General features: G+C 37.4%; 1 protein-coding gene across 4 annotated transcripts in view; it reads right to left on the bottom strand.

Annotated features, from left to right (window-relative positions):
• SGCZ (sarcoglycan zeta) overlaps positions 1 to 27,712 on the bottom strand; it is a 762,749-nt gene that overhangs the window by 220,810 nt on the left and 514,227 nt on the right. For 3 of the 4 annotated variants that reach the window (XM_058720120.1, XM_058720117.1, XM_058720118.1), the window contains exon 3: positions 2,949 to 3,050. The exons of the other annotated variant lie outside the window; for it this stretch is intronic. In XM_058720120.1, coding sequence (XP_058576103.1) covers positions 2,949 to 3,050 — 102 coding nt within the window. The remainder of the gene's footprint in view (positions 1 to 2,948; positions 3,051 to 27,712) is intronic. 4 annotated transcript variants of the gene reach the window in all.

Here is a 27,712-nt window from a genome sequence, read left to right as displayed (position 1 = left end):
ACTGCCATTAATGCAGGAAAACACACACACAAACAGGTGCAAATCAAAATTGCAAGGAAAAAGTTCATACAAATTAAAATTGATACATATAACAGAGTATAGTGTATAGTATTTTTCTCATATCAATTGAATCCTTATAAGTACTTTTTGAATTTAATAAATTTCCTTAACTTAGACCTACAGGGACTTTGGTATATTATCAGAAAAACATTCAAATACACAAAAGTGTGTGCAAATCCTGAAATGTATAATAGGGTTTATAAAGATCTCATTCTTACTAGTATTACTGGAATTTGTGCATTCTTTCTTAACCGAAGAAGTATTTTGATACATTGCTATGAAACTCACTGTATTAATGAGAAAACTCAGGCTCAGAGAAACTGGCTGGCTTTTTAAAACAGTAAGTGGGGGTTGCCTGGGTGGCTCAGTTGGTTAAGCGGCCGACTTCAGCTCAGGTCATGATCTCGCGGTCCGTGAGTTCAAGCCCCGCGTCGGGCTCTGTGCTGACAGCTCAGAGCCTGGAGCCTGTTTCACATGCTGTGTCTCCCTCTCTCTGACCCTCCCCCATTCATGCTCTGTCTCTCTCTGTCTCAAAAATAAATAAACGTTAAAAAAAAAAAAATTTAAAACAGTAAGTGGGCTTTATGGCAGAGAACAAAGCATTGCCTATATTCATGGGCAAGAGAATCCTAACGTGGGAACTGCTGATGAAAGATATATATTTTCTCTTCATTTTAAGTATTTATTTTTATGGTGCACGTGTAGAGAAATGTTCAAAGAGGAAATGAGTCTCTATTTTTTCTGCCAACACCAGGCCTCCTGTCTGTTGACGGCCCAAGCTCCTACCTGTGTGTGCTGTGCTGGCTTTTGCCCTCACTGGAAGATGGAGAAGAGGGGGGACAGGAGGACAAACAACATGTCTGGGATGTGAAAGGGGGCACAGAGGTTTCAATCAGCACAGTGAGATTTGGAAAGGCTTATGAACTTGAGGTTGCAAAATTCCCCAGGGATAAAGGTCAGGAAGCCTGACTGCCACCACCTCCCATTTCGAAGCTATCACATCAGTGGACCCTTTCTTATTTGGTCCACTGAGGGAGTAAACACAGATGTAGTTTCCCAGGAGAATCCTGGTGCACAGCTGTTGTTATACTCTCAAAAATGTTTCAACTGGGAAGATAAATACTATGACCTGCCTGTTGGCAAAGGGCTTACCGATCCTTCTGTTAAGTTGGATTCCCGGGCAGCCACTCTGAATTGATCTAAATGGCTTCAAGGATCAATCTTTGCTGTCCCTGGACTTATCAATGGGATCATTTTCTTTCTTTTTTTTTTTTAATTTTTTTTTTCAACGTTTATTTATTTTTGGGACAGAGAGAGACAGAGCATGAACGGGGGAGGGACAGAGAGAGAGGGAGACACAGAATCGGAAACAGGCTCCAGGCTCTGAGCCATCAGCCCAGAGCCTGACGCGGGGCTCGAACTCACGGACCGTGAGATCGTGACCTGGCTGAAGTCGGACGCTTAACCGACTGCGCCACCCAGGCGCCCCTCAATGGGATCATTTTCAAAGAAGTTCCTGCCTATGATTATTCTCACTTTTCTGTGTTCAGTAATTTCTTGGTTTCCATGGATAAGTTTTCATTTCTTCAAATACTAAGTTGTTCAATAGTACCGAACACAAGAAAAAAAAAACAGTAAATAACTGTGAGTGGTGGTGACTTCCAGTAGGAGGGAAGGTGCTAACTTAGGTATGCCCACTATTTTTTCAGCGTTCATAAAAAAAAAAATAAGAAAACAAAGACACAACTTGTATCTTTTAAATTTAAGCAGTTTTTATAGTAAGGTCAGGTGTTCATACATGTGTCTATGGTATTATTCACCTGCCCCAAATCCAGCCGGTAAGGTGATCTCAGTGATAAATTTCTAGTACCGAGAATAGCAGTCAATACGGTGCATGTGTGAAGCTCTCAAGGTTTGTATATAATAACAAAATAAACTTAAAGTTAATATAATTCACCTAATTGGAAGTTTTATGAAAAATAATCCTCTGTTCTGTTTTCACTATGAGATTTAAAGGAAAAAAAATAACTTTGAAGGAAATGAGTAAATTATGGCTTACTATGCAACCCCTTTGCTATTATATTACATTGGTAATATTTAAAGATGATTCTAGTCTAAAATAGACTTTCATATTTATGAAGTAAGGTTAATAATCTTTCCACATTTTATATAATAACAAGCTTTCCATTTTTTCCTATCTTACTGGATTTTCACACTTACACACATATGCCTAATAGTTTCTAGTTATATTTTTTGGTATCCAATAATACTTTCTGAAAAGTAACACACAAAAGCCAAAATGTATAACGGCTAAACTATAATCTTGATTTTTAGCATGCTGGTAAGTGATAAAATACTCATAAGGCACACATACACACACCCACACATTTGAAAGGATAAATATTTGTGCTTGTTTTAAATACTGTTCATCCAGAAATAACTTTAATATCTATAGTAAGACTTTTCCTCATCTTTTCTTTTTAGAAAATGCACGTTCATTTGAACTGAAAAGATCTATAATATTTTGAAATAAAGTCATTTATTCAAGTCAATGTTTCCTGCAAAAATTACCCATGATGTATCAAGTGCCCCTTTTGAAATTACCATGATGTTGTATTTTTAACTTCTAGTGAAAATAGAGGCAAATTTATAGACTAACAAAAACAACGCTGCAGTTTAATTCAGAAATGGTTCTCTAATTTGTCTCTTTCAAACTAACCTTCTCCACTGGTTTTTCAATTGTTTCCTTGTTTTCATTTCTTCAAATAAATCTTTAACTTCAGGACACTAAATACATACTGAAGAGATAAGGGGGTTCTGGCCTATTTCAAGCTAAAACATAACCTCTAAATTATCTTTTACATTAAGCCAAAGCCAATGTCACATACCTTTCGGGAATGAATTTCTTTCACATACAATGGAAGTAGAAACTCAGATATACCTTCAAGTCGGATTCCCTTCTTGGTGACTCTCAGATTTCCCATACCATCCTACAAGCAACGAAATATAGTTCACTTTTAGGTTCATTAGAGAATGAATAACTGGCCATAATTTTCTTAGGGCTAAATTGAGAAAACAGTAAGCTCAAATCAGTGATGATTTAAGGAAAATGAGAGACTGAATCTACTTAATGAATGATTGCAGCAGTCTGCACGCATATAGAGGGCTCTGTGTAAAATGAAAAGACCTCGTATCTTTTCATAGCTCTATCAGAGACTAGGATTTATCTATGAATAAACCCTTTACTTTCTTCATGCATTAGCCAGTTTAACTCTTTTTGGGGGTATAAAGATACTTGCCACCTGATTATTGGAAACAAATTTTGTTTGCAGAGAGTTCTAATAATATTTTTACATTACAGTTATATACATATTTCTACAATATTCAAATAGTCACATTTGTGGAATGATTTCAACAAGTACTTAATAATTGGCTAGTATAAGTAAGCATGATATTTCTGTATTCAAATTAAGTTTATATCCTCTCCTTTAGAAAACAACACTCTATAAGGAGGATAAAACAAGTATATAAATAACACTTATGAGAAAGAATAACATGAATTTAAAAAGTCAGAACACAGTACCATGGGAATTAAGGAGAGATTTCAAATTTGATAACAGAATAGACAATTTCTCATGGAAGAGATGAACTATGAGAAGGACCTTAAGAATATGGAGTTCCGACAGGAGATGTCCGTAGAGGGAGAAACAGAATGAACATCCTGTAATATTAAGAAACAGCATGACATCCAATCTGGCTCATATATGTACTTTCTAATACTGTAAGAGAATACTGTAAGAGAAAACAACTGGAGTCATGTTTTGAAGCCAGAGAAAGGAAAGCCATGAATGCGAAGGTAAGAAGTCTGTACTTAGGTCAAACTCTGGAAGAAAAAACATAAAAGTTCTTGAACAGCTCAAGGGCTTGGAATTATCAGAGTTAAGCTTTAAGATTAATCTGGTAGAGGCACTATGTGGGGCTAACTGGCAGAGAATCAGTAATAGGGGACAACTCGGTAGTAAGTGTAAGGAATATGGTGGAAGAAAAGCCTATGAGACTGGGTGACTAATTTTATCTGAAAATACTGAAAACAGGGACATTTGTGACTAATCCCAGGTTTCATGACTATGACTAAATAAGGAAATGTGGTGATTTTTAAAGTGGAATAACAAATTTTGTAGGCTCAATGACAAACATGATTGTAGCTTTGGACTTTCTAACTTTGAGGTATCATCGAAAATTCAGGTATTTATCCATCAACTAGCACATCTGTAAAAAGTGGGTTGCAGAGTGACAATCGTTTAAGGCATGTCTGAATCTACTATGATGGATGAGCAAGTGTTCTCTGGGGAAGGTATCTATAAAACCAAGGAGAAACTCTTAGATAATGACTAGGTCTATGGGTGGGAAAGGACTATTTCATACATGAAATAAGGGTATGATCAGTATAAGAAGAAAGCCAGGAAATTCTCATGGCCCCAGTCTCTGCCACCTGCCCCTACGTCCCACCACCAAAGAAAGCCAATGATGTAGTATAGCAAGGAACAGAATTTTGAGTAAGAATTAAAGCCCTTTTTTAAAGTCTCACAAGGAAAATGACTACTGAGAAAGAGAGAGATTTTGAGGTGGTCGAGTCTAAATCCTCTAATGGAAGGACAGAGTCGTCAATTCTGGTTGAAATAAACTTGGGATGGGATGAAGGACTTCATTTATTGAGACTCAAACCTAAAACTGACCCTGGAAATGTCTAATAGGGAATTGACTATTTTTTTTTTTTAAAGAGAATTTCAAGTTTCACTGAACACTTATTCAGATGAGAAAGTTGATCTACTTTTGTTGGGATGGCACACCACAGGTTCTCCGAGACAGTGCTGGTTTATCCCACTTTTATAGTGTCCTCTTTCACTTTCAAAAGTGAAAAGTGTTTCTGATTTAGACATCAACTACATGGTCACCTGTTTACTGGCTCTAATTAGTATCATTTTGCAACATCACAGCTATCGACGAACAGAAACTGGCAAAATTAACAGGGAAAGAGACTCAAAAAGGAGGATCTGTTAACAGGAATGGCAAAAGTCCTAGGTATGGGGTTTGCCAAAGTACCACAAAATGATGCCCCTCCAATGCCTGACCATCATTTTTCTCATTGGGTGGGGACAAGTAAAGTCAGTACAGCAATGTTGGACACTAAAAAGAGCACAGGGTCAAGGAATGACAGCTGATGACCCATTAATGATTAAATTCAGCAGGAGTTAAGAAATATGAGAAATGTTAAGACAGGTTTATCATCAGAAAATGGAACCTTGAATTTTGAGATCTTGAAGTTGACAAAAATTTCAGACAGCATGAAACCTAAAGAACATCTGAGCGGGGGTAGCAGAAGCAGAGTGGAGATGGAACTTTCTGTAATTCAGAAAGAACATTCAAAATGACACGCGTGGCTTTAAAATATTATTTTGTCCCTGAGTGATTTTCTTGACTAAATCTCACACAGTGACTGTCCACATATATTCTCAAATGTCTGCCGGAAGGAAGCGTTCTAAATGTTCCCCATGAAGTTGCTATGGAAACATCTAGTGCAACTTTTAGTCAAACTCAGAACAACAGAAATAAATTCTATCATAAACATAATTCCCAATTCACACTAATCTTAAAAAAAATGTTTTCATAAGATAACCATCTTAAATAAAGTAACTGGACATCCAGTTAACCGGGATATTATGGGTGCCATACGGATCTTTAATTTTGGAAAGCTTTGAATCTTCAGCTCAATGTTTTCTTCTTGTATTTTCTATGTGATACGTAACTTGAGGCATATAAATATATCTCACTTAAATTAGATGAAATAGATACCCCCTGTATAAATGTAGGATTCTTATGGTAGAACTGTGTTTTGAATCTAACCTCACTCAAGCATGTCCATTTGTCCCTCCTTTTATTTCTCCTGTTTTGCATTTAAAAAAATGAATATTCAAGTTCTTCCATATTATCTACATGTAGTTATAAAATATATAAGAATTCATAACATATATACAGTATGTAATCACCCTGGTCCTCACAGGCATGTGCCAAGTCCATTAATAATTTATAAGATGGGGAATCCTGGGAAGATGGCGGCGTAGGAGGACGCTGGGCTCACCGCGTCCTGCTGACAACTTAGATTCCACCTACACCTGCCTAAATAACCCAGAAAACCGCCAGAAGACTAGCAGAACGGAGTCTCCGGAGCCAAGCGCAGACGAGAGGCCCACGGAAGAGGGGAGGAAGGGCGGCGAGGCGGTGCGCGCTCCACGGACTGGCGGGAGGGAGCCGGGGCGGAGGGGCGGCTCGCTGGCCAAGCAGAGCCCCCGAGTCTGGCTGGCAAAAGTGGAGGGGCCGGACTGAGTGTGTTCCTACAGCAAGCAGGACTTGTCATCTGGAAGGTTGTAAGCTAACAGCTCTGCTCTGAGAATGGGAGGGCTGGAGGACAACGGGAGGGAGAGTTGTTGAGCCCCTGACGACAGAGCGCAGCTTGGTGGGGAACAAAGGCGCTCGCCAGCGCCATCTCCCTCGCCCATCCCCCAGCCAAAATCCCAGAGGGAACCGGTTCCTGCCAGGGAACTTGCTTGCAGCGCACAAACACCCAATGCTGTGCTTTGGCAGATCCATCCCTCCGGCAGGTCTGACTCCCTCCCGTGCCGCAGGGCCCCTCCCGAAGCGGATCTCCAAAGGAAAAGTGAGCTAAGCCTGCCCCTCCTGCCCATGTGCACCTTGCCGATCCACCCCAGCTAATACGCCAGATCCCCAGCACCACAAGCCTGGCAGTGTGCAAGTAGCCCAGACGCCACCCCACAGTGAATCCCGCCCCTAGGAGAGGGGAAGAGAAGGCACACACCAGTCTGACTGTGGCCCCAGCAGTGGGCTGGGGGCAGACATCAGGTCTGACTGCGGCCCCGCCCACCAACTCAAGTTATTCAAGACAGCACAAGGGTAGTGCCCCGCAGTCCCACACCACTCCAGAGACTATCCAAAATGACCAAACAGAAGAATTCCCCACAAAAGAATCTCCAGGAAATAACAACAGCTAATGAACTGATCAAAAATGACTTAAACAATATAACAGAAAGTGAATTTAGAATAATAATCATAAAATTAATCGCTGGGCTTGAAAACAGTATAAAGGACAGCAGAGAATCTATTGCTACAGAGAACAAGGGACTAAGGAACAGACAGGAGGAGCTAAAAAATGCTATCAATGAACTGCAAAATCAAATGGAGACAACCACGGCTCGGATTGAAGAGGCAGAGGAGAGAATAGGTGAAATAGAAGATAAAATTATGGAAAAAGAAGAAGCTGAGAAAAAGAGAGATAAAAAAATCCAGGAGTATGAGCGGAAAATTAGAGAAGTGATGCACTAAAGAGAAATAATATACACATAATTGGTATTCCAGAGGAGGAAGAGAGAGGGAAAGGTGCTGAAGGTGTACTTGAAGAAATCATAGCTGAGAACTTCCCGGATCGGGGGAAGGAAAAAGGCATTGAAATCCAAGAGGCACAGAGAACTCCCTTCATACGTAACTTGAATCAATCTTCTGCACGACATTCGTAGTGAAACTGGCAAAATACAAGGACAAAGAGAAAAATCTGAAAGCAGCTAGAGATAAACGTGCTCTAACATATAAAGGGAGTCTTATAAGACTCATGACTGATCTCTCTACTGAAACTTGGCAGGCCAGAAAGGAATGGCAGATCTTCAATGTGATGAACAGAAAAAATATGCAACCGAGAATCATTTATCCAGCAAGTCTGTCATTTAGAATAGAAGGAGAGATAAAGGTCTTCCCAAAGAAACAAAAGCTGAAGGAATTCGTCACCACTAAACCAGCCCTACAAGAGATCCTATGGGGGATCCTGTGAGACAAAGTACCAGAGACATCGCTACAAGCATAAAACATACAGACATCAAAATGACTCTAAACCCATATATTTCTATAATAACACTGAATGTAAATGGACTAAATGCACCAACCAAAAGACATAGGGTATCAGAATGGATAAAAAAACAAGACCCATCTATTTGCTGTCTACAAGAGACTCATTTGAGACCTGAGGACACCTTCAGATGGAGAGTGAGGGGATGGAGAACTATTTATCATGCCACTGGAAGTCAAAAGAAAGCTGGAGTAGCCATACTTCTATCAGACAAACTAGACTTTAAATTAAAGGCTGTAACAAGAGATGAAGAAGAACATTATATAATAATCACAGGGTCTATCCATCAGGAAGAGCTAACAATTATAAATGTCTATGTGCCAAATACAGGAGCCCCCAAATATATAAAACAATTACTCACAAACATAAGCAACCTTATTGATATGAATGTAGTCATTGCAGGGGACTTTAACACTTCACTTACAGAAATGGATAGATCATCTAGACACACGGTCAATAAAGAAACAAGGGCCCTGAATGATACATTGGATCAGATGGACTTGACAGATATATTTAGAACTCTGCATCCCAATGCAACAGAATATACTTTCTTCTCAAGTGCACATGGAACATTCTCCAAGATAGATCACATACTGGGTCACAAAACAGCCCTTCATAAGTATACAGAATTGAAATCATACCATGCATACTTTCAGACCACAATGCTATGAAGCTTGAAATCAACCACAGGAAAAAGTCTGGAAAACCTCCAAAAGCATGGAGGTTAAAGAACACACTACTAAAGAATGAATGGGTCAACCAGGCAGTTAGAGAAGAAATTTAAAAATATATGGAAACAAACGAAAATGAAAATACAACAATCCAAACGCTTTGGGACGCAGCGAAGGCAGTCCTGAGAGGAAAATATATTGCAATCCAGGCCTATCTCAAGAAACAAGAAAAATCCCAAATACAAAATCTAACAGCACACCTAAAGGAACTAGAAGCAGAACAGCAAAGACAGCCTAAATCCAGCAGAAGAAGAGAAATAATAAAGATCAGAGCAGAAATAAACAATATAGAATCTTAAAAAACTGTAGAGCAGATCAACGAAACCAAGAGTTGGTTTTTTGAAAAAATAAACAAAATTGACAAACCTCTAGCCAGGCTTCTCAAAAAGAAAAGGGAGATGACCCAAATAGATAAAACTATGAATGAAAATGGAATTATTACAACCAATCCCTCAGAGATACAAGCAATTATCAGGGAATACTGTGAAAAATTATATGCCAACAAACTGGACAACCTGGAAGAAATGGACAAATTCCTAAACACCCACACGCTTCCAAAACTCAATCAGGAGGAAATAGAAAGCTTGAACAGACCCATAACCAGCGAAGAAATTGAATCAGTCATCAAAAATCTCCCAACAAATAAGAGTCCAGGATCAGATGGCTTCCCAGGGGAGTTCTACCAGAAGTCCAAAGCAGAGATAATACCTATCCTTCTCAAGCTATTCCAAGAAATAGAAAGGGAAGGAAAACTTCCAGACTCATTCTATGAAGCCAGTATTACTTTGATTCCTAAACCAGACAGAGACCCAGTAAAAAAGAGAACTATAGGCCAATATCCCTGATGAATATGGATTCAAAAATTCTCAATAAGATACTAGCAAATCGAATTTAACAGCATATAAAAAGAATTATTCACCATGATCAAGTGGGATTCATTCCTGGGACGCAGGGCTGGTTCAACATTCACAAATCATTCAATGTGATACATCACATTAATAAAAGAAAAGATAAGAACCATATGATCCTGTCAATCGATGCAGAAAAGGCCTTTGACAAAATTCAGCAACCTTTCTTAATAAAAACCCTCGAGAAAGTCGGGATAGAAAGAACATACTTAAACATCATAAAAGCCATTTATGAAAAGCCCACAGCTAACATCATCCTCAATGGGGAAAAACTGAGAGCTTTTTCCCTGAGATCAGGAACACGACAGGGATGCCCACTCTCACCGCTGTTGTTTAACATAGTGTTGGAAGTTCTAGCATCAGCAATCAGATAACAAAAGGGAATCAAAGGCATCAAAATTGGCAAAGATGAAGTTAAACTTTCACTTTTTGCAGATGACATGATATTATACATGGAAAATCTGATAGACTCCACCAGAAGTCTGCTAGAACTGATACATGAATTCAGCAAAGTTGCAGGATACAAAATCAATGTACAGAAATCAGTTGCATTCTTATACACTAACAATGAAGCAACAGAAAGACAAATAAAGAAACTGATCCCATTCACAATTGCACCAAGAAGCATAAAATACCTAGGAATAAATCTAACCAAAGATGTAAAAGATCTGTATGCTGAAAACTATAGAAAGCTTATGAAGGAAATTGAAGAAGATATAAAGAAATGGAAAAACATTCCATGCTCATGGATTGGAAGAATAAATATTGTCAGAATGTCAATACTACCCAAAGCTATCTACACATTGAATGCAATCCCAGTCAAAATTGCACCAGCATTCTTCTCGAAACTAAAACAAGCCATCCTAAAATTCATATGGAACCACAAAAGGCCCCAAATAGCCAAAGTAATTTTGAAGAAGAAGACCAAAGCAGGAGGCATCACAATCCCAGACTCTAGCCTCTACTACAAAGCTGTCATCATCAAGACAGCATGGTATTGGCACAGAAACAGACACATAGACCAATGGAATAGAATAGAAACCCCAAAACTAGACCCACAAATGTATGGCCAACTCATCTTTGACAAAGCAGGAAAGAACATCCAATGGAAAAAAGACAGTCTCTTTAACAAATGGTGCTGGGAGAACTGGACAGCAACATGCAGAAGGTTGAAACTAGACCACTTTCTCACACCATTCACAAAAATAAACTCAAAATGGTTAAAGGACCTGAATGTGAGACAGGAAACCATCCAAACCCTAGAGGAGAAAGCAGGAAAAGACCTCTCTGACCTCAGCCGTAGCAATTTCTTACTTGACACATCCCCAAAGGCAGGGGAATTAAAAGCAAAAATGAACTACTGGGACCTTATGAAGATAAAAAGCTTCTGCACAGCAAAGGAAACGACCAACAAAACTAAAAGGCAACCAACGGAATGGGAAAAGATATTTGCAAATGACATATCGGACAAAGGGCTAGTATCCAAAATCTATAAAGAGCTCACCAAACTCCACACCCGAAAAACAAATAATCCAGTGAAGAAATGGGAAGAAAACATGAATAGACACTTCTCTAAAGAAGACATCCAGATGGCCAACTGGCACATGAAAAGATGCTCAACGTCGCTCCTCATCAGGGAAATACAAATCAAAACCACACTCAGATGTCACCTCACGCCAGTCAGAGTGGCCAAAATGAACAAATCAGGAGACTATAGATGCTGGAGAGGATGTGGAGAAACGGGAAGCCTCTTGCACTGTTGGTGGGAATGCAAACTGGTGCAGCCACTCTGGAAAACAGTGTGGAGGTTCCTCAGAAAATTGAAAATAGACCTACCCTATGACCCAGCAATAGCACTGCTAGGAATTTACCCAAGGGATACAGGAGTACTGATGCATAGGGGCACTTGTACCCCAATGTTTATAGCAGCACTCTCAACAATAGCCAAATTATGGAAAGAGCCTAAATGTCCATCAACTGATGAATGGATAAAGAAATTGTGGTTTATATACACAATGGAGTACTATGGGGCAATGAGAAAGAATGAAATATGGCCATTTGTAGCAACGTGGATGGAACTGGAGAGTGTGATGCTAAGTGAAATAAGCCATACAGAGAAAGACAGATACCATATGTTTTCACTCTTACGTGGATCCTGAGAAACTTAACAGAAACCCATGGGGGAGGGGAAGGAAAAAAAAAAAAAAGAGGTTAGATTGGAAGAGAGCCAAAGCATAAGAGACTCTTAAACTGAGAACAAACTGAGGGTTGATGGGGAGTGGGAGGGAGGGGAGGGTGGATGATGGGTATTGAGGAGGGCACCTTTTGGGATGAGCACTGGGTGTTGTATGGAAACCAATTTGACAATAAACTTCATATATTGAATAAAAATAATTTATAAGATGGTTTCCCTTCTGCAGGAGCATTAGAAAGTGATTGTATTCTATCGCTATACTCTCCTGATCCACGATATTCTTGGTCCCTTCCACTCTAAAAGGGAGAAAAGAACTTCTGTATTTGCTGTTCAGGATGACATTGCCGCGACACCAGAAATTGGAGAACTGAATATACTTATGGCTCAGGTCTCAGCCTTGGCTCTGTCGTCTTTATCCTATGTAAGCTTGAACCACTTAACTGATCTCTTTGTGCCTTAAATTTGTCATCAGTAAATGCAGTGAAAACACCACTTAATGTATTTGTGGCAAGGGCTGCATGAGGATATAAAAAGCTTAGCATAATGCCTAACTTATGTAGAAATAAGCAATAGCCTTAGCCGTTATTAACATTTTACTAAAAATAATTTAAATTGTTGTCCCATCATTACTATAAAATTCATATTGTTTATTTTCAGAGAGATTATTTTTGAACCTTAGTAGTGTCTACAGCAAGCTTTATCATCATTACGGTTATGATGCAGTTATTTATTATCTATTAATTTCACAAATAACTTAACTATTTTTCACAGACAGTGTAGTGTCATTTTAGAAAGGAATGTGGAGCCAGACAGCTTGGGTTTGAAAGTTTCTACTCTGAACATGCAAAGTACTATAATTGTATTTTTTCATAAAAGGTATCATATTCTGCTTGCAGTTTTAATTCACTGTGTATACATTTTTATCTCTTCTTGAAAAGTTAATTATTTTATTTCTGTATGTACTTGCTCTTTCTTCTACCAGAGTCTGTCCAACAGTGGTTTGTATGAAGTATGTGGTCACTAAATGCATGAGTATTTAACTTATCAGTAAAATTTACTCGATAAAAGTTAAAACAAAAATTGATATCCTTATAAAAATTATGTCATCACTAAAATTTATACAATTTATTTTTAGAAACTGCAGACAATCTTTATTATAGTGTTCATGCATTTGATTTTTTTGGACAAGGTGGAAGATACTTTGTTGAGAAATAATCTCTCTGGAATTTATTATGAAATATTGACATTAAAATAAATCATAGATATGAATGTAAACAAAGAGAACATTGATCGCATGTCGTATTAATTTAAAATCCACACTCATAACATTGCAATGTTTTCAATCTAGTGTAGTCTGTCTTCACACAAGATTCTTTTTAACTCTTAGCTGATTGGTATTAGAAGAGCTGTTTAGATGGCACTAACCAGGATTTGAGTTATGCCTTAACAGGCAAATGTAACTCTCAAAGTAATAAGCATGTTGACATGGATTGAGAAAAATTTTTTTAAATTGTTGGACCACTAAATAATATAGAAAATCTGGGACTTGATTTTTATTTATTTATTTATTTATTTATTTATTTATTTATTTATTTTTGAGACACAGACAAAGGACAAGTGAGGGAGGGGTAGAGAGAGAGAGGGAGACAGGATCCTAAGTGAGCTCAGCACTGACAGCAGAGAACCTGATGCGGAGCTGGAACTCACAAACCATGGGATCATGACCTAAGCCAAACAAAGTCAGCTGCTTAGCCGACTGAGCCACCCAGGTGCCCCAATTATTTAAAAAGTTTTCTAAGAAAATTGGAAGATTCCAGTAGCCAGGAGATTATCATATATATATATATATATATTACATGAATGTATTTTTTCTGGTTAAAACCAAAAAGAAACTTCTTCCAAATTGCTAAGATCATTTCAAAAGAAAGGGATTAGAAAGGGAGACAAATACATGTACTTTTATGGCTTTGATTATTTAATGATATTCATTCTATACTTCAATTACAAACCACTTTTGAGTGTCTTTTGTTATTGATTCTTTATTATATGCCAATTTCCCTTAAATATGTTTAATTCCCAACTCCTAATTAAAGAAGAAATTCTCTTTAAAATATGTAGGCATTTTTCTTTCTTTTTCATACCTGTTTTAAGCTGGTGTTATTTATAATTTATAATGAGCTGTTTTTCCCCAAGCACAAGAAAAAGAACAAACAAAATGTAACTTGACAGCCTGCTTTATATGTACGTTTTTACTGCGTTGTTTGCTATAAGGCTGTATTTTATTTTCCTTTTAATTGGCCTGCCTTATTCCTGTCCATTATTAGAAAATGAACTCTATGGTGATAAGAATCAATAGATTTAGGAACATGACCTCTAATTCAGCATGTATAGAAGCATCTTGAGAAATTGTTGTTAATAACATAACAACAATCTGGAGCTTTTACAATCTGGAGCATTTATTACCTTTGTTCATAGCTAATAGTTGTTCAAAGTTTCATAATTTATATATCATTGTCAGCATTGTGAAAAGGCTTTAATGTATTCATATTTAAATACCACAATAAACGTTGCACTTTGTATCTCTTATTTGTACTGGTGTTCTTTTAATTATGTGAATCATTTTTAAAAAGTATAATAAAATAAAATTCAATTTGTTTTCCAAATTTTCCTCTACTGATAATAGAATCATTTGATAAGCATTTCCTTTTTTTCTAACAATCTACATATCAATAACCTCATACAACATATGTAATCACTTAAAACCATCAGAATGAAACTATGCTGAAACAAAATAAAACCAAAACCAAACATATGTTCATTTGGCAATGCAAATATGAATCATAATCATCCAGTAAATGGAGGAAAAAATGGATGAGTTCAACAAATCCAATGAAACTATATATGAGACGAGCAATATACATTTTTAATATATACACACTTACTTAAAATGATAGGGAATAGATTATAGCTATGTTTATGTGGAAACAGACCATTGTAGGAACATTTGGAACACATAAGTGTTTTATGTTCAATATTCTTGAAAAAAATGTTTTCCTATAGAGTATCTCTCGGAATCAGTATCTGGAGAAAACTATTGGTGTGTCTGAATCTAGTATTGTAATATTAATTGTTTAAAACAGATTTAAGTGTGTGTGGGAGCACCAGCATTATACTACCTTAAATTGAAATTAAGATTAAACCCAAAGAATGTGATTCGCAATTGTGGTAAAAGACAGACACTTGCTAATGAAAAGCGCTTTGGAAAACCCAACCTGCTACTACTATACACAAGTCATATTTCTTGGTGGTAAATGGAGACAACTGGAAAGAACCTCAGATATTGACTTAAGGAAAATATTAAATAATGAATTAGTAATAATGCTACGCTCCCTAAAGACTGTCATCTGTACAGTGACTGTGCCGATGACTGAAGAACATCCATATTTTAATCTTTGTAGCAAGGGTACAAAGCCTACAGGTTCACTGTTAACATGCCTGTCTTCCCCAAAATATAAAAAGAATACTACGAGGATTATAATAAACCCAAAGGAAAGAAAAAAGCTCCATGTTCAGTTAAATTTAGGAAACTACAAAATGATATATTCCCACTCAGATTCATAATGCGTATTAGCATACTAAACATTCTGAGAAGTCTGGGGTAACAGAACATATTTACTTCCTTCAATACAGTGTTCACTAAATATTGTGTCCAATAGATCCTCTACTCATCTGCTCACATGTTGGGATAGATGGAATAATGTCCCTTTGAACACACTGTGCATATACTGTATGCAGATCTATTAACAAAGAGGTGCACTGTTAAGCATACAAGGGATTAAAAAGTTTGGGGCGCCTGAGTGGCTCAGTCAGTTAAGCATCCTTCTTCAGCTCAGGTCATGATCTCACAGCTCAGGAGTTCAAGCCCCATGTCGGGCTCTGTGCTGACAGCTTGGAGGTTGGAGCCTGCTTCGGATTCTGTGTCTACCTTTCTCTCTGCCCCTCCCCTGCTCTATCTCTCTCTCTCTTTCAAAAACTGAATAAACATTAAAAAAAGATTAAAAGCCATGGTATCTCCACAAATACTTATTGAGAGCCTATATACAGCACCACTAAATTCTGTTCATAGCTTGGCTTCCCAGCTCTTTTTAAATATGGGGAGAATATGCTGAACACTGCTAGGAATCTGGTCTGCTTCACAGATGTAATTTCTTAATGTCTATAAGAAATGTGAAAGACACGTAATGCTGAGCACAAGACTGGTTTTTGCATAAATTGGTCAGTTACCATAAGCATTATTTACTTCCTTAAAGAAAGGTCCCTTTTTGCCTCGAATAAAATCACATATTGGACCTATAAATTCAGAATAAAACTGGAGGGTATGACAACTCTTCTTGGTAGAGGCCTCATGTAAGGTGTTACCTAAGAATTCCTTCCAAACTCCCAACACAACATCTATAATATCCACTTTCACTATGGAATTCATGGTAATAGCTTAGTTCATAGAGCACTTTAGTAGATACTGAGACAATGTCACATCACAACAACCTTGTTCTCCTTTTATTGAAAACACCAGTGAGAGAGAGGGAGAGACAGAGAGAGAGAGACAGACAGAGAGAGAGAGAGATAGACAGAGGAGAGAGAGAGAGAGAGAGAGAGAGAGAGAGAGAGAGAGATATCTTATGCAGCTGGTAAGTTTACCCTAAGCCTATTCTTTCTACTTTTAATCCATCTAGGCGACAATAGGAATAAAAACTGTGAGTTAAATCTACTTTATTATATAACTCCAATAAAGATGTCCTGATACTTTTCATTATTATTTGAATTAATTGATATCTCTTCTTCTTTCTTAAATTGTATGCCTTTTTATTTTTAAAAATTTCCTTCTCTAACTGACTTCATTTACCAGCATATGTTTATCTTTTGGCTCAGACCTGAATCATGATATTCTGAAAAAAGTTCTGGTTAAGAGACAACTCTGGTTCCAAATGATTATAAAATTTGCCTTGAAAATGAAGTTCTAGGAACAAATTATTGATATTTGTTCAGGCATCGGACATTTTAAAGAAGCCTCAAAACAATATTTTCCGCAAATAAAACATTCACCATTTGACATTCTTCCTATGAATTGTTTTTTGGTTACCCTCATCCTGTAAAACTAAGTTATGCATGCATGCATGTATGTGTGTATTTAGAAGAGGTTAGTTCACAGGAGGTGTAGGTAAAATTAATTTCTCAAACTTAAAATTGTAGCTATGCTACTAACCTGGAACTAATTGGGGACCCTCATTAGAGACAGGAAAGAAATCCCATGAAGATACACATGAGGAAGCTGATGCTCTCTGTGGGACCAGACAATGGGACCATTGGTTAGAATTGTCTGACTTTGGATTGCTTTATGGCTTACACAATCTTCTAATCCACATGGTACCTGGCAAGCACAACACTGAATTTATAACTGTAACATCTAGCCTCTTAAACTAAAGATGTAACTTAGGTTTTTATATCTGAAGATTCTTCTCACCGTCAATGAGAACTTTTCATACAGAAATGCAATGGGTCATCTCTCAGCCTAAACTTAAAAGATACTACAAGCTGCCTTGAAGGATACTATAGGTTTCCATTTATTTCACTCTCACGTTTTGAGGATGGGTTATTTTTGTCTGCAACATGTAGTCTAGCATCACATTTTTAATATCAGTTCCATTATGAATACTATTTAATAAGTTTTTATTCTACTTTTTATTTATTATACTTGATTATAGTTCCAATGACACCCTTTTCAACTTTTATTTGTTTGTTATATCACAGACAGACATCAGCCTCTGATGGAAGCCTTCCTGTGAGAACCGCCTCCTTCTCCCTTGGTCAGCCCCAGCTGGCTCTGATGTGCTTGCTACAGATGATACTAGCAAGAGTCAATAACTAAACCCAAGCTGGGTCAATCAGATATTTTTACTAGATATTTTGAACTCAAAATCAAGAATAACAACCAATTAAAAATATCTCTTTGGACATAAAAATGGGAGTTTACTGTGACCATACTTCCAGTTACATAGTGAAAAGCAGAATACACCTAGGTTAAGAGAGGCCAAGAGAAAATAGAGGCTAATTCTACTTGGCAAACGTATCTCTGCGTCTTGTTGTTCCTGAGGACTAGATACATAACTATCCTTCTCAGAGTGTATCGCTTTTTCCCAACACTTCCTTAAGTACCATGACCTCACAAATAATCTTTCCCTCTTTCTCTCTCTTTCTCTCACTCTTTCTCCCTTCTGCTCTCCATCCCTCTCCTTTCTCTCTTCCCTCCTCCTAAACTACATACTAGTCTACTAAGAGAATAATTGAATCCATCCCAGTAGACTCTCCGCTCTATATATTCACACTCATTCCATGACTAAAATTCCTTTAATTACATCAAGCTTCTGCCACTGGAACTTTGCATATTATTTTCTTTCTCCCCATCCCTCTTCTCTCTCCATTGGTTATCTCTGTCAAATCCTTGGTATAGCAGTTCAAACACGTCTTACTGAAGGCATCTTCCCCTGAAGGCATCTTCCCATACAAGCTTGGAACTAACTGTCTGTTTTGTGAATCACAACACCATAGACATTTCCTTCAAGAGCCTTACCAGACTTTGCACCAGCTGACATCCTTTTTGTGTTAATATTTGATTACACCTGCCATCAGGTTGTAAGCTTATTTGAGGCAGGTACCACATCTTTTGGCTCATCATTGATTCCATGATTTATTTTTACAACCAGATTTTTACAACTCAAATTTGTCTTCTGAATTCTAGACAGAGGTATTTATCTACTTACTTCCTACTATTTCCTGGAATATCACAAGCATCTCAAACCAAGCACATCCCCCCAAAAAGTGATAACCTCCCAACATGAACTACTTCTTATGATGTGCCCCTTATTTCAAAGAATTATTATCATTTCTATTTAATAGAAATCTGTATCTCATCCTGGACTCTGTAGTCCTACTTCTCATTATGGATCAATTACCAAGTCCCACCCACTTACTTGTCTTCTGACATTGCTCTGACACACAGTGGATGTGCTATACAGATAGCCCTTACATGAAAGACTTATTGCCCCAACTGCTAGAAGGGAGGAGAGTGAGTAATCTTTAGCTGTAAGACCTTTCAGAGATTGTGCTAATCCCCTGAAACCTCTGAGCTTCTTGAAGTAGGCCATCCTTCCTGATTTAGGGGTAGAACTCCCCATTTGACTGGCTGGACACATGTAGAGATTCTTCTCAAATCTACATTTGCCCCTCTCTGGATTTTCTCTCACCTACTCTCCTGGCCACTATCTGTGCCCTAGGATTTAGCTGAAACATAAACCGGATGAGATAAAAGGGGGACTGATAAGGAGAAAGAGACTATATTACAAAGGAGTGGCAAGATCCAGCCAGCCAGCATGTACCAGCAAGAGGAAGGCAAGTGGTTTCTGAGGATGTTTTATCATGTGATCAGAATACGAAGTTGGATTTGGGATATAGAATATCACACCTGGAAAGGTTCCTCACAGATTGTGCAAACTCATTACTAGGATAGCTCCTAGAAACATGTTAAATGTAATGACCCATGTCAATTAACCTGCAACCTGGATTTTCATGGCAGATAGTGAAAGAAGTGACTAAACGTCTCAGGGAAGTGAATATGCTGAACTGCATGAATGATCCATGAAATCAATACCATCTGTGGGAAAGCCCACAGGATACACCATTTACCAAGGTACAGGAAATCACTGTTGAGAGGTATACAAGATTCATTAAGTTCAGTGGTAGCTCTCCTCTGTAGATCAGGGCTGATAATAGAAGAGACCATTATAAAATTAGTTGCACTGACAGCAATGGAGATGACAGGGCCCAAAGACAATAAAGGCCAAATGGTAGTAGCCTAAAGCCAGGTTAACACAGTATGATAATGAGGGGCCAGGTTAGAGGAGCAATCAGGGCACAACCCCATAATGTTATGAAGACGGTGGCCACAGAGGCAAAAATGATGATTACACAACAAGGACACTATTCATCTTGCGGTGTCAAAGTATCTCAAAGGTGGATGAATAGTAGGCTGAAGGCAGTTGTCCCAATAAACAATGCATGATTCCTCACCCAATGTTGGTCATGAACCAATATTTTGACCCAGAATCCATGGGCCTCTCTGGCCAAATTTTGACAGTAAATAAACAAGTGCCATCACCCTAGTGTGAGATCCCTGAGAAATGACGAGATTAGTCATTCTACTAGGTAAGCCACCTCTTCCAGCGAAAGTCAGGTTCTACTTCAGTGAAGGGCTTGCCCCACTTGCCATGACCACCAATAGCAGAAAACCTTTAGTTGTCAGTCCTGTCAAGAAACGCTTCACCTGCAAAGAGCCATCATGTCCTTGATCAACTAATCACTGTGAAGATTTAAAGGCTCAGCTATTATATCCCCACTCTAGACAACTCGCAGGATTATGCTGGCATCAGAGCTCCCTGTTGGGTCAGTCAAGGCTCCCATGTCTCTGCATCATAGTTTGACTTCTCTCCTCTCTCTTCTCAATCCTGCTCCCTTGATGTAATGTTATTACTTGATTATTGAGAAATCATTTTATCAAAAAGCAGTAAGTCCATGATACTTTTTAAATTAAAATTAAATTAAAAATTAAACTAAATCTTAGGGCATGGATAAAACTGATGTTAAAAATGAAAATGAACTACAATCTATATTAAAGAAATCAGAACATTCATATTTCTGCCTGGTGGGAAAAAAAGTAGGATAAAATGATACTCATATTGACCACTCAAACATATGATAATTTTTTTCCTCCACAGAGTGCTTTATTAATGTACCACCATCACCAGAAAGACTCTTTCATTTTTAATATGTGCACTGAAAGCTTTTCTCTATGGTAATTCAATTATCACAGACTTTCTTAAAATATTTGATTACAAAAAAAGGAAATTTCATTTAATAACAGAGGTCCACATAAATGATGCAGATTTAAGTTAGTTTCTACTGACCTGGAAGTCAGAGAAAGAATATCTCTTCCCTACATGCATAGTAATCAAAATTTAGAACTGTTCTTTTCCAAATTTTTAAACATATACATTCAGAAAACTTTTAAGAGATGAAATATGTTTGGGGGAATATTGGTTGACAAGGTATGGTAGGTAGTGATTCTACTATCAATCTTCTTTCTAGCTTTTAGTACAAAATTTGGAGTCATGGTCAACGTTTCTTTGTTTTCCCCAACGAATCAGTCCCCATATCCTATGAATATGTTGGAGGATAGGCTTGTGTAGGGTCTTTGTGTATATGTGTGGTCTTTTTTTGTGTGTGTGTGTGTGTTGGGGGGGGGGGTTGGTTATGGTGGTTGGTACTTGGATAAAATCTAAGCATCCATCTCTGTAAAGGTGGATGAGTGAAATATAGTGCATGCACACCATGGAGCATCATGCAATGTGCAACAAGTGAGTAGATGTACCCTTAGCAACAGTAGTTAGAAGATGAGCAAGTAAGAGAGAGAATATTTATTTTAACTAAAAATGTGTGTATAACACAGATGAAATCCATTTGTCAGAACACAGGAATAAAATGGTCTTTAAAAAGAACAGACTATAAAGAGAGGGTAAGTGCTGATAATGGAAGTGGAAAAGGAGATATAAATTAAAAAATGAAAAAATAAATGAATAAACAATAAATGGTAAACAGTAAGTGAGAATATTTGCAGGGACTAATGATAACAATGTTCCATAAATTGATGGGCATAACTCTCTCAATCTTTTGTACCTGAATTTAAAAACAAAGTAAGGGGCACCTGGGTGGCTCAGTCAGTTAAGCATCTCATGATTTCCGCTTAGGTTATGATCTCACTGTACATGGCATGGAGACCCTTGTCAGGCTCTGCACTTACAGCACAGAGCCTGCTTGGGATTCTCTCTCTCCCTCTCTCACTGTGCCTCCCTCCCTCTCTCTCTCTCTCTCAAAATAAATAAACTTAAAAAATAAAATCAAAGTAAAATCTGCTGCAGAATGGTCGATTCTGTCTATCTCCTTTGTTTTATCCTCATTGCTATTTTGAATTCAGTTTTTTTTTCACTTTCTGCCTATACTATGATATTAGTTTCCTAAAGGTTCTCATTATCATTAATGTAGCCTATTAATCCTTTTTCATATTGCTGATGCTCGTACTCTCTTATAAAGCAAAGCTTATTTTATCAGTGTACAAGGAAAAATTCAAGTTGAAAGTGCCTGTCATATTCTGAACTATATTCTGGTAAGTTATGATTCAATAACAACAGTTGTATTATTTTAGAAACATTCCCATAATATATCCTATTCCTTTTTCTTTGTTTCCATAACAACTATTCTTTTATTCAAGTTTTTATCGCAATGTGTTATACCTCATTGTTTACTGGCAACTCTCTCTCTATGGTCTGACTTTACTGAGAGAACACATTATGTCTTCTGAATAGAAAAAAGCACTCCTGTGTTTTTCTTTTACTCTATATTCATGATGCTTCTGACTCCAGATGTGTATATTTTTCACACATTAAACAATTTTCTAAGACACCAGCTGGGTGCCCTACAATTTAAGTAAATTCTGACACTATTGACCTGGACATAAATTCCACAGGTTGAGTTCAGTCCCATGAGATTGCTACCCACGTCCCCATTTCAGATGCCAAATGAGAGTCCAGTTGTTACCTGTGTTCCTCCTTTCCTTCCTTCCTTCCTTCCTTCCTTCCTTCCTTCCTTCCTTCCTTCCTTCATTTTTAGGGGAGGGAGAGGAAGAGAGAGAGAGAATCTTAAGCAGGCTCCACACCCAGTTCAGGGCTCGATCTCACAATTGTGAGTGGAAATCAAGAGTTGGATGCTTAACCAATTGAGCCACCCAGGTGCCCCTGTTTTTGTTGTTGTTGTTTTTGTTGTTTGTTTGTTTTGGGGGGTTTGTTTGTTTGTTTTTAAGTAGGCTTCATGCCCAGCATGGAACCCAGTGTGGGGCTTGAACTCAGGACCATGAGATCAAAACCTGAGCTGACATCAAGAGTTGGATGCTCAACCAACTGAGCCACCCAGGCACTCCATACCTGTGTTTTGACCACACTGCTAAATTGAAGGTTCCTATGACCTTCTCAGGTTTGTTAATTTGCCAGAATGGCCCACAGAACTCAAAGGAACATCCTTCTTATTAGATTACTGGCTTATTATAACAGGATCAGGGACAGCCAGATGAAGGAGATGTACACAATGAGGTATGAGGGAAGCGTAGAGAGACTTCCTACCCTCAGAAGGTACTGCTCCTCCAGTACCTCCACATGTTCATCAATCCAGAGCTCTCAAAACTCTGTACTTTGGGGATTTTATACAGGCATTATCATATAAGCATGATCAATGGTTAACTCAGTCCCCAACCCCTCTCCCATTTTCTGGAGAGGTGGATGGGACTGAAAGTTCCAAGTTTCTAATCATGGCTTGGTCTTTTCAGTAAGAAGCCCCATCCTAAAGCTCTCCAGGCACCCAATAAAAGTCCGCTCATTAGGACAAACGATATCTCTGCACCTAGGAAATTCCAAGAGATTTAGGGGCTCTGTCAGGAGCCAGGATCAAAGAGCACAGAGGTTAAAAGATGATCCTAATGCTCTTGTTACTTAGAAATTTTAAGGGTTTTAGAAGCTTTGTGTCAGGAACTGGGAGAAGAGACCAATATGCATACATATATTTTTCTATCATTTTGCTTCTTCCTTCTCTTTTAATCTCCAGAATTTATCATAATGACTTGCATACACATGCACAATACTTGAAAGTACTTGATAAACGTCAATTGAGGTTTAAAAATGCATCTTTAGAATATATGAAAGTAATAAGAATGCCTATGTCAGAGTAGCTCATAGCAGACTAATGCACCCACTGAAAATATCTACAAAATGTGACATAAAATAGTAAAGTGCAAAACCAATTGTCTTTGAAAGTAGTATCTTTTCTTTGTGATGATATATACATAATATGAAATTTACTACTTTAACCATTTTTAAGTGTTCAGTTCAGTTCAGAGGCATTAAGTACATTGTTATGCAACCAGCAATACTCTATATCACCAGAAATTTACATCATTCTGAACCACACCCATTAAATAATGACTCCCCAATATGCCATCTCCCAGACCCTGGTACCTACCGTTCTACTTTCTGTCTCTAGTTTGACAACATTAGGGACTGTAGATAAGTGTAATTACACAATATTTGTCCTGTACCTGACTTATTTTGCCTAGCATGATGTCTTCAATGTTCATCCATCCTGTAGCATGTGTCAAAATTTCCTTCCTTTCTTAGGCTGAATAATATTCTATTGTATGCATATACTACATTTTGTTTATCCATTCATCTGTTGGTGGACACTTGGGCTGTTTCCACCTTTTGCCAAATATGAATAACGCTGCTGTAAACATGCGTGTACACGTATCTCTGGGACACCACTTTCAACTCTTTGGAATATATACCTGGAAGTGGAATTGTTAGGCCTTATAAATAACTCCATATTTAATTGTCTGAGTAACCCTACACTATTTTCCACGAAATCTATACTATTCTATATCTTGACCTGCAATCCCAAAGATTCCAATTTGCCCGCATCCTTGCCAACACGTTGTTCCTTGTTTTGTTTTGTTTTGCTTTTTGTTTTAATATAACAGCTATCTTAATGGGTGTGAATAGGAGTAACATATGTTTGAAGCAGTTAGACTTGAAGGGCCAAGATGTTGGAAGAATGCATGCTTATGGCTCAGCAGCCTGTTTAGTTATTTTCCTTTCAAACCACTTGCCAACATAAACAGCTCAAGACACGGGGCTGAGGTTAAGAAGCTAGGAGAAAATGGATAAGTGGTAGAGAAGCAAGGATCTCTCTGTAATCTCACAGTCCTGGGGAGACAAAAATTAAAAATCAGTCTTGTCAACGTGGCTAGCACTTGAGGAACTAACACACCAGAGAAGAGGTAGGTGAAGAAAAGTAAACTTGGATTTTGTACAGGATTTTCCTCAAGTCATTTGCTGGCTACTTAGCTGCTTAGGACAGGCTAAGAAGCTGGACTAAAAACTCCTGAGAATTTCACAAAAACTTGCATTGGTTGTATAATGCTGGAAAACAAAAATCAGACTTTAGTGTTCACTGAAAAGTAGGGGGCTCGTAAAGACTGTAAAGTTCATTTGGGGAGCACAGTGGGGTAAGCCCTAGAGAGGGTGTGAACGATCTTCAGCAGAGACTGGAGACATCTAAATCTTGGCATCGAATCATCTCCCACCTTGATTTTATTCAGTGAGGGTGTAGGATAAATCCTCTGTAGACAAAGACAACATCACCTAAAGCCTCTCTACATTTTCAAACACCAAGTCTAGAATTGACTCAGAATTACCAATCTTACTAAGAATAAGTCCCAAAGGGGGCAGGGAAACTAATGCAAACAGACAACAGATAATCCAATTGTTTGAGACTGCAGATATATATTCAAAATAATTATTTTCATATATTCAATAAAACATATGATTGGATAAAAATAATATTGAGGAACTGAAAGCCACAGACAAAGAATGGAGTAGAAATTCTAGCACTGAAAGATTCTATAATGGATATTAAGAACTTGGTAGATGGGCATAACAGAACATTGGAAACAGCTGTAGAGAGAACCAATGAGGTGAGGTCATTAGCAATATGCATACTGAAGCAAAATAATAATTAATAATAATAATAATAATAATAATAATAATACTTTCAGAAAAGGACAAAGCAAACAAGTGAACCATGAATAAAATGTGTAAGATACTTCAGTTGAAGCATGTGGTTGATAAATTTACCAAACAAGCCTCCAGTAACAGATTAAGAAAATCTATAAAACAAAATCAGGGAAAAATGCAAAGAAAGCCATAGTAGAGACAGTGTAGTAAAACTTCCAGAAAACAAAAAGAAAGAGAAAATCCTCACATCAGTGAAACACACAGAAATAACATCTCAAAGATACAAAACAAAAACAAGCATCCAACTTACAATTTCTAAACAATGAAATTAGAGCCCTAGCCGATGCAAGAGTGAAAGGAAAATAAAGGAAGGAAGGGGGAGTTTGGAAGAGAAATAAAATTTGCAATATGCAGATGACATACTTATGTATGTAAATAACCCAAGTAACGTACAGACAATTTTTAGAAATAGTGACTGTAGCTAAACTGCTAGCTGAAACAGTCCATTGCATTTTATAGATTAGAACCATTAGAAATGCTAATTAAGACCACACTAAGATACTAATATGAACCCATCAGAATGGCTAAAACTACAATAAATCGATAATGTTAAGTTTAGGAGAGATACGTAACAATTAGAATTTTTATACATTGCTAGTCAGAGTATAAAATATGGTGCTACAAATTTGGGGAATTTTTTTATAGTAATTTCACATGTAGGCAATAATAAAACGGTCAGCAAAATAGAAACATAAGTACAAGCACATACACACATACATAATACATCCAGAATCTATAAAGAATTCTTACAAAACAGTTCAACAGTCAATATAATGGAAAAATGGGCCAAAGAACAGGAACTACACAGAAGAGGATATCCAAATGTTCATAAATTTATGAAAAGGTGCTTAACTTCATTAGTTATCAGGCACATGACAATTAAAAGCAGGATTTATCACTGCACATTCATTAGAGTGGGAAAAAGAGTGCAAATGTCAGTACCAAGAGTTTGCAAGAATACAAAGTACCTAAAACTTCTGTATATGGCTGCTAGGAGAGTACATTTGTACAATCACTTTGGGAAAATGTTGGTAGATCCACTTATGCTAACCACAAACACATCCCCTGATCCAGAATTACACTCCTAGGAACACACTGAGAAGAGTGTATACATGTTTCCTACAAATGGCAAAGAAAAACATAATACAAAAAACACAGGTATCTAGGTATCCAGCTTTTTCTCTGTGAGGACAGGTCTTACTGATTGTCCTTGGTTCTAGAAGCTCTGTTTAATGATGTACCTTAAACATATTGCTCTTCAAAGTTCCTGCTTTCCCAGATTTCCCAGAAGTTTCAATGCCATTGCTTGGTTCTTAACAGCTTCTTACAAAAGGGAAAAAGGTTCAAAACTAGCCTAGGCTAAGCTAGTTTTGTAAGCTGCCCAGATTTTTTAGGGCAGTGAAACTATTCTACAGGATACTGTAAATGGTGGCTACATATTATGCATTTGTCAATAAGCATGGAATGCACAACACAAAGAGTGGACCTTAATGTAAACTATGCACTTAATAATGTATCAATATTGGTTCTTGCACTGTAACAAATGTACTACACTGATGCAAAATGTTAATAATAGGGAAAGCTGGGATGGGCAGAAAGCCAGTATATGGAAATTATAGAGCCAAGTATATGAAAACTTCCTGTACTTTATCCTTACTTTTCTGTAAGCCTAAAACTAGGAAAAAAATTAAATCCCTTATATAGAGAAAAATCCACTCTAGTATTTTAATATATTTGACAGTTAAAAGAAATTAGATTAGGAACTAAGGGTCATAAATATCTGATAAAGAACTGTTACTCAAAGTAAAGAAAGAACTTGCAAAACTCAACAATTAAAAAAAAAACAATAAAAAATACATTGACAAACACTTCACCAAGGAAGATAGATAGATAGATAGATAGATAGATAGATAGCAAATAAACACATGAAAAGATGCTCCACATTATATGGCATCAGAAAAATGCAAATTAAAAGCAACTTTATTCATAATTGCTAAAATTTAGAAGCAAGCAAGATATCCTTCAGTAGCTGAATGTATAAAAAAATGTGTTACATCCAGACG

This window comes from Neofelis nebulosa, chromosome 3 (genome assembly GCF_028018385.1).
Source record: "Neofelis nebulosa isolate mNeoNeb1 chromosome 3, mNeoNeb1.pri, whole genome shotgun sequence".
Classification (NCBI taxonomy): domain Eukaryota; kingdom Metazoa; phylum Chordata; class Mammalia; order Carnivora; family Felidae; genus Neofelis; species Neofelis nebulosa.
Note: the sequence above shows the minus strand (reverse complement) of the source record. Positions and strands in the feature narration are given on the sequence as shown.